General features: G+C 42.0%; 1 protein-coding gene across 1 annotated transcript in view; it reads left to right on the plus strand.

The window, feature by feature from the left end:
• The window catches only part of tut7 (terminal uridylyl transferase 7), a 156,839-nt gene that overhangs the window by 31,389 nt on the left and 112,289 nt on the right, over nt 1-13,161 (plus strand). The window contains exons 3-4 of the mRNA XM_084319881.1: nt 4,058-4,212; nt 12,960-13,076. Of these exons, the coding sequence (XP_084176007.1) occupies nt 4,058-4,212; nt 12,960-13,076 (272 nt within the window). The remainder of the gene's footprint in view (nt 1-4,057; nt 4,213-12,959; nt 13,077-13,161) is intronic.

A 13,161-nucleotide genomic window follows, 5' to 3' on the forward strand; every position in this document is an offset into this window, starting at 1 on the left:
ACGGGTCAATTAAACCTTTTTGATTAGTCTTTCCTTCGAGCTAAGTTGGACTGAACATTTCACTGTCAAAAGCGCAAATGTAAATAAGGTTGCGTCGCAACACTGTTTTCAAAATAAAGGTTACATATACAAATACCTCTCAATTCTTATTAAAAAAAAGTCCTGGATATACATAAACATTAATTGGCATAGATCTCTATAAACGGCCCAACACATTGATCACTTTAGGCACACACTGAAACCAGTAACATCACAAATATGAAGCAGGTAATTACCCATACAAATAATAAACCTTTCATGGGGTTATTTACAATAATAATAATTCATTTGATTTCTAAAGCACTTTTCATTGTGGAACAAATGTATGCAGAGTTTCTTGTCCTCCTGATTAATGCAATGGTGTGTGTGTGTTGTGGTGATCTCATTCAAGGAGCACTACACAAGTGCGCGCACACACACACACACACACACACACACACAGTTTGTTGTTTTTGTTCTATTAGTGATTTACACACTTTCTCAGTTGGTTCATTATAAAAGATACAAACCTGAAAACAAACGCACATAATGTTAAATAAAAGGACCACAGTAATGAGGCAGGAGGAACATATTTTTTTAATAATGGTAAAATTGTTATTAAAAAATGTGCCCCTAATTTGACCTATTAATCGGATCGAATTGAAATGGGCACCAGCTTCTACATCCTGTTTCTCCCCTGGGCGATCCCCCGATCGGCCACCAGATGGCGCTCTTGAACCGCTAGAGAGTTGAGTGGAGCTCAGCAGTATATCTCAGGTCCCCGGGGGAGAAATATGATTTCGATCACAGATTTTTGAAATATTGATATCAAAGACGTGTTACGGCGTCTTCGGCAGAATGAGCATGGCGGGGAAAGACGGGTTTCGGCGTCTCCGGCGATTAAAGTGTTAAGGGGGTGCAGACCAGAGAAAGACTTTCCTCTTGTTTACATCAGGGTCCCCCATTTTCAATTCATCATAACATATATGACATACATGACATACAGATAGACAATACTGCTACATCTATACATTTATGACATACAAGATTTACAAATACAGTATTGTTTGTGATACAATAAGAGTCTAAAAAAGAGTACCGTAATTCCTCTAATAGTGACCGGTATTCAAATACAAGCCGGGTCTCTATTAATGGCCGGGTGCGCTCTTGAGCTAAGCAATTATAAGCCGACCTCCTAATACAAGCCGGGTTACTAATATACTGAGCTGCATACTGAGCTAGTTACTTGATTTCACTTTGAAAACGTTGAAATGACCAGTGACCACCTGTAATTGCACTGTTTACTATTTCATACAGTACTTGGTTTCAATAAATGAACCCAGTACATTTTACTGGGTTCAAACTGACACAAAATGTTGATTTATAGGCCTCTCTCTTATACATGCCTCCTCCTAATATAAGCCTGGTACCCGCTACAGTTTAAGCAAATACAAGCCCGGGTCACTATTAGAGGAATTACGGTATATACATTTGACGAAGAAACTGTACATTGGAGGTGGTTGGGTGGGTGGGGGGGTGGGTTGGGTAGGCCGGGTGGGGGGGGTGGGTAACTGTACATTGGATTATCGACGAAACCGAAACAAGTAGGCTCCCTTAAAACGCTAACGCTATTAAAAAAAAAGAAAAAAAAAAAGAGAAAAAAAAATTACAGTGTAGGTTAAAATAAGAATATTACTTGGCCTGAAAAAAATTCAGTCAGTAGATTTGTTTTTGCTTTAATCCCTGGATAAGAGTGACTATTCTTCTGACTCTAGGTCCACTGTTATCTCCTATCTACTGTAAACAACTATATAATTATGTTCTTAATTAGGCTTGGGCGGTATCCTTATTTTCAAACCGGCAAACCTTTATGTTATAATACCCCGGTGCACGGTATTTGACGGTATGACTTTCATTTTCATCCGCGGGGTGGGGGGGGGGGGGGGGGGGGGTTACGTGTTACCAAGTAAACAAATCATCGTCAGCTCTCAGAACGGTAGTCCCGCACCGGTAGAAGCCCGCACCGTTTTAGCGTTAGCATCTAGCCTATAGCCATGGCAGACTATTTGATTCCTTAAGGGCTAGAAATTGCCTGGGTTTTGGTCATATGCTCCCGAAATGCTCCCGTTGTTTGGCTACTTCTATGTGCAGTGAAAACTACTCGAATGCTTTATAACCTAGTCATTGATTTAGTTCAGGGTAATCTAAGATTAGCCGCAGAGCTAACACTACTTAACGTGAGCTAACGCTAGTTATTCAAGCTCAGTAGCTCACAGAGAGAGATAAACAGCTGACAGCGGATAGTACAGGACGGTACAGATACAATAAAAAGGCGGGTGGGGGCTGTTGTGTAAACCTTGTACTCTTTAGTTCACATATAATAATTTAGTTCACATATAATAAGAGACTGATTGCGCCACAACAACACTGCTCTCGTCACAACGCTTTACGGTATTTTCACAGCACTGTCGCAACATTACCGTAAAACGTGAACACCGTTGTGACCCACTCGCTCCACTAGAGCGGTCTCGCCCTCTGCTGGCGCGTGTGTGCACTACACTCAAAACTCCGTTTCACTGTTATAGAAACTGAAGCGCATCTGTGATTTTGACGGTGACGGACGGTATTGAAAATCAATACCGTAGGTATTTCTAAATACCCTGGTATACCTTAATACCGTCATACCGCCCAAGCCTATTCTTAATCATATCTAACAACCCAAATCTTTTCAGGTGGGGGGTCCCAGATAGAGCCATATGAAATCCGCGATCACGGAATCGCGGACGGAATCGCGGAATTGAGCAATAAAAATAAAAATCGACTGTAAAAAATTTTTATTTTTATTTTTTTTATTATGTTGTGTGACTTGTACAGCACTTTGTTCAACTTTGTCAGTGCTGTAAAGTTTAAACCTTTTTAAATCTTAGACAAACAAAACACTTTGCTTTCATGAAATATTGTAAGCAGTCATTTGAGGCTTTATAAAAGCAGCACAATGAACACAAATCTGTCAGTGCTGAGTCCGACCTCATCTTAAATAACAAACAGCATTGCTTGTTGTAGTTAACAAAGAGAGGCAGAGTTGATTTAGCAAAAAAATATATATATATCATTTATATTTTTATATTTTTTAATAATCAAATTTTATTTTCATATTCTAATCCCATGCCCATCGAACGAAGCTTCGAAGTATTTAAGACAGCCCTATTAAATGGACTGTTATATCTTATTAAATTGTGGACATTTATTCATTCCCACTTATTAGACACTATTTCTGATGGTAAAATGAGCGTACAAAGCAAAATACAGAATTCTGAAATATTAAAACGGAATTTGGAAAAAAATTAAATGGAATTTGGAAATAAATAAAACTGATTTCATATGGCTCTAGTCCCAGAGACAATCCTATCAAATGAGGGTCTGGTGCCTAATGTGCATCTATTCAGGGGTCCTTGACACATGAGAACCACATCTTTGTGCCATAGATGTAGACATCATGGAATTACTGCAAAAAACCCTATTCTGATCTCTACTGATGACATGTCCTCTCCTACACTGATGACGCGTCCTCTCCTACACTGATGACACGTCCTCTCCTACACTGATGACACGTCCTCTCCTACACTGATGACACGTCCTCTCCTACACTGATGACACGTCCTCTCCTACACTGATGACACGTCCTCTCCTACACTGATGACACGTCCTCTCCTACACTGATGACACGTCCTCTCCTACACTGATGACACGTCCTCTCCTCCACTGATGACACGTCCTCTCCTACACTGATGACACGTCCTCTCCTACACTGATGACACATCCTCTCCTACACTGATGACACGTCCTCTCCTACACTGATGACACGTCCTCTCCTCCACTGATGACACGTCCTCTCCTACACTGATGACACGTCCTCTCCTACACTGATGACACGTCCTCTCCTACACTGATGACATGTCCTCTCCTACACTGATGAAACATCCTCTCCTACACTGATGACACGTCCTCTCCTACACTGATGACATGTCCTCTCCTCCAGGCGGCAGGCGGAGGAACCGGGGGCGGAGGCGTGGGTTCGGCGAAGAAGACAGGGGCCCGGTGATCGACGAGTCTGCGCTCTCGCCTCAAGAGCTGCAGGGCTTACACCAGGAGGAGGAGCGACTGCTCAGAGATCAAATCTTCAGACTGAAGAAGGTGAGACGGACTCGTCAGAGACACGCAGTAGGGATGGGCATTTTAACCTCTTAACAGGCAGGCAGAAAAGTGGCCATTTTCTAACTTGAACTTGAGGACTGCATACTCTCTTTGCAAACGGGAAACAAAATAAGCACCCGCCAAATGCCAATGGCGTGTAGATTTCCTCTTTGGCTGGGAAATTTGTTACAGAGGCTACTCAGCCACTCTGGCGTGTAAAATAATTGGGAGCTATATAAATAATTGGGAGCCATATGAGCATAGTATTATATCAGGGCTATACAGTGCGAGCATTTCACTCGCTTTTGCCTATAAAAATAGATTTGTGCAAACCGGAAAAATCATTTAGGAGCACAGTGTGCAAGTAAATCGTCTTGTGTAGTGGGCGTGTCAACAACTGCGCAATTGTCATTTCATAATAGACACGGAGCAGCGTGGATCAGCTCTGTAACAACTCATCTCGAGCTGCTTCTATGTGCAACGAAAACTCTGCGAGCAGCGGTTCCAACATGCTTTGCATCCTCGCCAGTCCTGTCGCGCTAAAAAACAATAACTACTGTAATGTTATCTGCTAACTGAGTACTCCAACTAAGCTAACCTGCTAACTACTGCTAACGCTAATCACTGGGGACGCTCAGAGGCATAGTGAGGGAAGGGAGGGCTGAGAATCTCTCTCTCTCTGTGTGTGTGTGTGTGTCTCGCTCTCTCTCCCTCTACATCTCTCTCCTGAACCTATTTAATTCAAAAGGAAGATATTGATGGACAGTAGCTATAGTATATAGCTCAGTAGCTGTAACAGAATAATTGTATTAATTACTATTGATTAACTATTATTCAATAGCGTTTAAATTATAATGAATTAAATAATTGTATAAAGAATTTTCCATGTTCTGTCATCTAATAATATATTCCATTACCTTTCCTATCTGTATCTGTATCAAAGTCAAAATGTTGGTATTGTGACAACAGTACAACATACAAAAGCAGCTTGACAACCGATATCCTTTGCGTCTAGTAGGCATGGGCCAATGTGTGATTTTGGTGGTATGTGCTATTGCACAGATGTTGACCCTTAGTATGCATGCACACGCACACACCAGGGGTGTACAGTGCGACATATATCTCGCACGTGCTACAGCAACAGCGGTCTGTGCGATGAATGGATTTACTTCACTAGCACTGGTGCGATAGGGATTCGGTTCATATAGATACTCTTATTTTGAAAATCCTGTAGCGGGTCTCATTTCTGCCCACGCGCAGCTCCAGCTATAATAACTAGGATCGACAGCTAGCAACATTCAGGTGCATATGATACTCTTATTTTGAAAAAACTCTGTGACAACTCGACGAGTCATATCCGCCCTATCCGTGCTTGCAAGCAGAGCAGCGTGTTGGTGCGCACACAGCAGTGCGCCTACACGTCCCGAAATAAGTCCGTTGTGTTTTTTTTTTCTCGCAACGGGTCAAATGCATCTACATGCTTTGCACCGTCGCCATTCCTTTATGCGCACATCGCCCGAAATTAACGTTTATGTACCATTACAATCACTACAACGTTAGCAAGCTAACAAGCTAATCCTGATCAGGCAGAGCCAGCAGACACAGTGTGGAAAGGGAAATGGGGGGCACTCTCTCCCCTTCCCTGTGTGTGTGTGTGCGTGCGTGCGTTTGGAAAGACGATGAAGTCACTAGTCAGGACTCGGGACAGGAGTATATTATAGTAAACTGAGGATGGACAGATAATGTTGATATTCAAATATAAAAAATTTCGAGAGGAGTGGAAGTTTGAAGACTGGACTACAATATGATGCGGGGGTGGTGAGTTGAAACAGTGTGTGTGAATGAATGAATGTAAACTTTATTTAACAGATTGCAGAATGGGTACAGTACAGTACGGCTCAATACACACAATTGTTAAGGGGATGCAGACCAGAGAAAGACGTTTGTCTTGTTTACATCAGGGTCCCCCATTGTGTGTGTGTGTGTCCCAACCGACCCCACTTCTATGTTTCAATACATTATTTGCATTTAAAACTATTAACGCTGACTCATTCCTTCAGTCCACTCAAAATTATGCTAATATTCCTTATGTTGTTTATGATATTAATTGAAAATAGCATATGAGAGTATTACTATTATAGTAATAATAACACATGGCGATATACTAAATGACAGCCAAACATGGCACTGCAACTAAATAACACAAATACAATAGGCACATTTGTGACTGTTACAAATATAACACGTTTTATACTTGTGCTACAAGATTTTGGCCTGTGCTACAAAACTATCAACCTCTGTAGCACCAGTGCTATGTGCAAAAAAAGTTAACGTACAGCCCTGGCACACACGCATGCGCACAGGGAGCGAAATTAACTTTTTGACTCACCGGCCAGTGGCGGGTAGATGGGAAGAGTCTACCCGCCAAGCATATTTCTTACCTGCCAAATTTCTTTTGATTAAAAAAAAAATATATATATATTTTATATAATTTTTTTTTTAAATAAAATATATATTATATAATCATACTTGTAGTTGTATTATCTGCGAGACATCGCCACCACGCAATAAGTCAAAATGCCAGCTAGATACCGTTAGACAATGCCTCGTCATGTATTAAACTAAAAGTGAATAGTTGACTGGGTCATTGTTTAAACAGTAACGTTAGCTCTTGGAGGTCCGATATAGACTAGAGCAGATGGAAGTAAACAAGCCAAATGATAGCTTCCGATTGGTCATTTGCTTTTTTTCTCATGAAACCAGGCACGTCACTCTACTGTGATTGGACCTAGTGCGATGTGGGACTTGTAGTTTTTTAACGATCTCGCGGTGGAGAAAAAAAAGACGAGCGGCTATAATCTGTACTCGCACAAGAGTATTGTTATGAAGTTATGAACTACACGTCTACACGCCACACGGCGGGCAGCCCTCTAAGTGTCATGCGCCAAAGGTAAAAACAGCCCGCCCCTGGCGGGCGGCGGGCTTTAGTTTCGGTCCCTGCATGCACAGTATAATATGCATGCAATAAATAGTTTGTTAATAAACTCTGTTACTTGAAAAATGTTCACTGTGCTCCTAAATTTCATTGTGTGCTCCTAATTCTTTTTTTTTGGGGAAAAGGTTAGCGTAGAGCCCTCTATATAGCAATAATAATTACACATGGCGATATACTAAAAAGCTATTTCACATTTTTGGCTGGTAAAAAAAATCTGCCTGGCTGGTAAGCCAAAAAGTTCACTTTGTTCCCTGTTAGCAAAGCTTAGCTTTATACTTGATACTTATAGCACATGCATGAGCCTGGTCTCTTTTGAAAGATAACATTTCTGAAGTTACTAATGCAAAAAGGAGAATCACTTTTAGTGCTAATGAAATAGAGTAACAGAGGTTTGAACTTTAACTTGTGTACTCACATTTGGTTGCAAGAGGTGGTTGCAAGATTCCATTATTCCATCATAGTGGTATGAGCTGGAAAACACTGTGGTTCCATAGCCTGAAGTCTTGTGTAGTACAGGTCCTGATTTTATAAAAATCCATTCAGAAATTAAATTAGTGTTTGAGAGAGGTTTTAGTAAACCGACCAGCGTTTCCGTTAGCCGGTAATTACCGGTATTTGACCGGCAAAATCTGTTGAAGTCCCACATATTTAATCTCTCCGGTCATAGTGTCCGGTGAAAATAGTTCCCTCTGGGCACAGTTTGATTATTTGAATTGTATTTGGATGGGCTGGAGTTGGGTGGCCTATGCGATGAACGAAACAATCATTGCGTTTGTTGTCGTTGCTTCGCTCAGCGAGAGCTTGCTGCTGGATTTGCGGAAGGCATGCAGCTGCAGACCCACAGAACCCACCAGCTTTGCTGGCACAGTGCGGTCCCCAGACCTGGAAAGCTGCTCTGCGGGTCTGCAGCTGGATGCTTCTTGCAAACTAACTGCGGCCGGCTCGCGCTGATAACAGCTTTCATTGTTGGACCGGCTGCTTGGTGGAGCAACGATGAAACGAATGTAATGAATCGTTCGTCGCATGGGCTATTTAATTTTGGCCTGTTTTGGTACGGTTCGGGTGGTCAAGTTGTGCTTGGAGGGAGTTGTTTTCACCGGACATTATGACCAGCACCAAGTCGTTGGGAGGTGGAGATATACATCACGCAAACCCACGATAATGTTGCCGTCTCTCTCTGCAAAATTTCTCAGTTCTTCGCTTGATATAATTAATACAAATGTCCAATATAACGGAATTCGTTAGCTCATAAAAATGTGATTATAACAGACTGCTGTTTAGTGTCGGACCGACTGCCCACATACGCGGTCTATTTTATTTCAAGTCAGCAGCAGCACGGAGTATCGAGGGACTTATTTTATTTGGAATATATTAATGACTATACGCAAAAGTAGCCTTGTTTTAAGTAATAATATTATAAATCTACATGCCTTGAGGATGACATTCTTTATATAGCCTATATCAATTGTTTTAAAGCTCAATAAACTATGACCGGAATTAATCTCATTTGTCCGGTAGATTGAAATCTTGCAGGTCACGGAGACCGGCAACAATTTTTTCTAACGGAAACCCTGAAACCGACGCCAAAAAAAAAGTTTGAAAATCCATTTCTGCCATCCATGGTAAGAGGTTAATGTATATATATCAATATTTGAAAAATGTTGCCAGATGCCTGGGTTGTGCAGAGATAAAATAACTTGCCTGACGCCAGAGACGCAGGTTCAATCCCCAGCAGCGGTACCTCCGGCTTGTTCAGACTTTCCTACTAACACAATTGGCAGTGTTTGCGGGTGCGAAGCCGGTGGGGTATGAGACCTGTTTAGCAGGGAAGGGATCTGGGGGTTAGCATGAACCTCTGCGCTTGTTCCGCCCCTTCCCAGTGAAATTCTTCGCTAGGTGAAAAGAAGAGGTTGGCGACTCCACATGTATCAGAGGAGGCATGTGGTAGTCTACACCCTCCCCAGACCGACAGCATTGACCAATAAGTGCGAAGTTAGGGTCAAATGCAAATAAATAATTTATCCTTTGGGACAATAAAGTAGGGATGCACCGAAATTTCGGCTACCGAAAGTTTTCGGCCGAAAATGGCAAAAAATGTCCTTTTGGCTTTCGGCCGAGTTTTTTCACCGAAAATATAATGCCGAAACAGAAACAACCTGTAACCTAACGCGTGTTGTTGTGATGATGTCGCGCTGTCGGGAGTTGCGCTGTTTCTATGTAAACTCTGCGCGCAACGAGTCCAATAAATGCGTCTTTAACATCCTTATTTACTATATGCCCGTCGCGGTTAATCACTGAGTGATCTAATATGCATATTATTCAGAGCGAGAGGGGGGGGGGGGATAGTGTTTCTCACATTGACGCTGTCTGTCGTTGATAATATAATCTTTCTCGAGCATACACGTCAAGCGTCTACTGTGCCGAGTCAAGAGAGCACATTCAACTGGGGACTAGAAAGGTGCGCTCAGTAGAGCACAGATGTCCGCCGCGGCAGCCAGAGAAAAGATGGAATTATGTGCTGTATGCATTCAGAAGTGCTGAATAAATGTTTTATGGACCCATAATAGTGATTATTTATTATTTAAGTTAAGTTTTGCCATGATCATATATTTTTCCATAATCATAATGTTCCACAGCATTGGTAAAAAAAATCTATTCTATGAATCATTTTCGGCCTTTCGGCATTCGGTTTTCGGTAGGGATGCTCGATATTGGCTTTTTTACCGATACCGATATTCCGATATTGTCCAACTCTTAATTTCGATACCGATACCGATACCGATATCAACCGATACCGATATATGCAGGGTTTCCCCCCAAAAAAACTGAATAATTTCAGGTAATTAATAATTTCACTGGATGCATTCAAAAGGCTTTCTAAATGTAAGCATTATCTGTGCAAAATATGATAATTAAAAAAGTAAAAATTAACATTACATATCTCTTGTTGTTGAATTAAACCAACATGCATACTTTTGACAATAAATAAAATAAGAATTGGTTCTTACTTGCTTGCCTGGGTAAATAAAGGTTAAATAAATGTAAAAAAAGAAAAGAAAAAAAAATCTTTTTTTTTCCCGATACCGATATTTTCCGATATCACATTTTACTGCCGATATCGGCCGATAATATCGGTCGGCCGATAATATCGGACATCCCTGGTTTTCGGCCAACTGTTTTCTATTTTCGGTATCGGCCAAGAATTTCCCATTCGGTGCATCCCTACAATAAAGTACTAATTATTATTAAGTTCAAGTTCAAGTTCTTTAATAGTTGTCATACAGAAGTACAGAATACTTTCATACAAAATGCTTCTTACTGTTACGCTCCAGAGACTGTGCTAGACAAGATAGTATCAAATAACATAATAACATAATATAGCATGAATTTAGAAGAAGAAAATGAGGTCACAGTGTTCGGTATAGACATATGTACAATGTTCTGAGTTACCATATAATATACAATACACAATACTATGCAGTGTACTAATGTACAGTACTATCTAGTGCAAAGCAGAAATGGGATGAGGTACAATTTTAGGTACAATTTACAGTAAGGTGTACGAGTTGTAGTGCAATCCTTCATCCATAAATATAAATATAAAGTGTGGGGAGTGGGTGCTACAGTGTGTTTGTTTAAAGTGGGTGTGTGCTATAAAGTGTGTGGAGTGGGTGCTACAGTGTGTTTGTTTAAAGTGGGTGTGTGCGTGTGGATGTGTGTGCTATGTGCGTTTGGTGGTTGTTGTTGTGTAGTGTTCATTCATTGTTCGTTTAGCAGCCTGATGGCCTGGGGATAGAAGCTTCTTCTGAGTCTTTCTGTGCTCGCCTTGAGACTCCGGTATCGCTTGCCTGACCGCAGCAGTTCAAAGAGGCAGTTGTTCGGGTGACTGGAGTCTTTAATGATTCTCTTAGCCTTGCCCTTGCAACGCTTGTAGTAAATGTTCTGGAGGGTGGGGAGCCCCCCTCCAATTGTGCGTTCGGCTGAACGTGTCACTCTTTGTAGTCTGCTTCGGTCTTGTGCAGTGCTATTCCCAAACCAGGAGGTGATGTTGCCGGTCAAGATGCTCTCTATTGTACATGAGTAGAAGTTCTTAAGGATCTTCTGGCTGACTTGGAACTTCCTTAGGCGCCTGAGGAAGTAGAGGCGTTGTCGTGCCTTCTTCACAACACTGTCAATGTGTGTGGTCCATGTCAAGTCCTCGGATATGTAGGCTCCGAGGTACTTGAAGCTGTTGACTCTCTCAACCGGTGCCCCGTCGATGCTGAGGGGGCTGTAGTCCTTGACCCCCGACCTCCTGAAGTCCACAATCATCTCCTTTGTTTTGCTGACGTATTATTCACTTGATTCGTAATTGGAGGAGCACTTCAGGGCTGTACGCTAAGCTTTTTCACTAGGGGCACACTTGCCCCTAAATGAGAAATTTAGGGGCAAAAAATATTTTTTAGGGGCAAATTTTTAAATAACAATTTTACCATTATTTATATCGATTGTTTTTGATTTAAAAAAAAAAGAAGAAAATTATTTTATATAATTTTTTTTTATATAAAATATATATATTATATAATCATACTTGTAGTTGTATTATCTGCGAGACATCGCCACCACGCAACAAGTCTAAATGCTCGCTATATGCAACCAGCTCCACTGTCTGTGTGTACTGAGTAGCCTCCAGCTACGGCCAGGATTCTCCGGAGCTGCAGCTGGGCCCTATACTGTAGCCTCCAGCTACGGCCAGGATTCTCCGGCGCTGCAGCTGGTCCCTATTGACTATTCAGCGTGCCCTCAGCTCGAATACGCATCGACTCAGTGTTATAAGACATTGATATCAGGACGGAGCTATCTGAACTATTTAGTTTAATGGGACGTTTCGTTTTGAACAGTAAGCTAACGCAAGCTATCATGCACTACTAGACTTACTGGAGCATTTGTTGATAGCTATCAGTAGCTAGCCGGCTGGCAGGCTCACCGAGGTCCCAGTGTCCCACTAGAGACTAGTGTTTACAACAGCCACACGGAGACGCCGCAGCTCTCTCCGTGTGTCTGAGTTCAGTTCAGTTCGGCTCACTATAGGAGGTCGCGCGTCGAAAATATGAAGCAATACTAACGTTACTTTTCTTCATAGTTAAATCAGCCAGTCTATCAGAGTGAGTGCTCAGTCGATTGTTCCCGCTGATCATACCTGCTGAGTGCTCACTGCTCAGCTCGCGTGAGTGACGGCATCGCGTCATCACACGCCTTGGATAATTTAGGAGTGAAATGCGAATCCAAGGCTTGAAAGCACTACTCGCAAGCCCGCCCCCAGATACTATTTACCAATCGCAACGGCCAATTAAAGGGGCAATTCGCGACGATATCATCGCACTGTACAGCCCTGCACTTTAGTCTTCAATTAGGACTACTTATTTCACAAGAAAGAAGAATCTGTACCATAAACATGACATGTATTTGTATATCTTTTCGTGACCCCCTAGGGCGGATCCCAACCCCCAGGTTGAGAACCATTGGTACTATAGAGAATACGTAGTCTGCCGTCTGTCGTTTTAACATTCTGTGCTTGTAGAGTCTGCTGTCTGTCATTTTAACATTCTGTGCTTGTGCTCCATATGAGTTGTACCTGTCATCATGTGTCTCTGTCATACTGTAACTTGTGAGTTGTTTAATGTCTCCGGCTCTGCACCAAGTCGAGTAAAATTCCTGTACATTTGTTGAATAAAGCGGGGTTTCTGATTACAATTGTTCCCTGTTGCTTCAGAGGTCCCGCAGTAACCCCCACGCAGTGTACAGCTGCTCCCTGTGTGACATGCTGCTGGACTCCGTCTCCGCCAGCCACAGACACATTAAAGACAAGTGGCACAAGAGGAGGGTTCGGGTGAGTTCAGATTTCCTTTTCAATTACTAGGGGTGGACACATAATGTGAAATGGGACATCCAGTTTAGCTGGTTGGCCTTCAAAA

The sequence above is a fragment of the Notolepis coatsorum genome (assembly GCF_963971535.1).
Source record: "Notolepis coatsorum genome assembly, chromosome: 1".
In the NCBI taxonomy this organism is placed as follows: Eukaryota; Metazoa; Chordata; class Actinopteri; order Aulopiformes; family Paralepididae; genus Notolepis; species Notolepis coatsorum.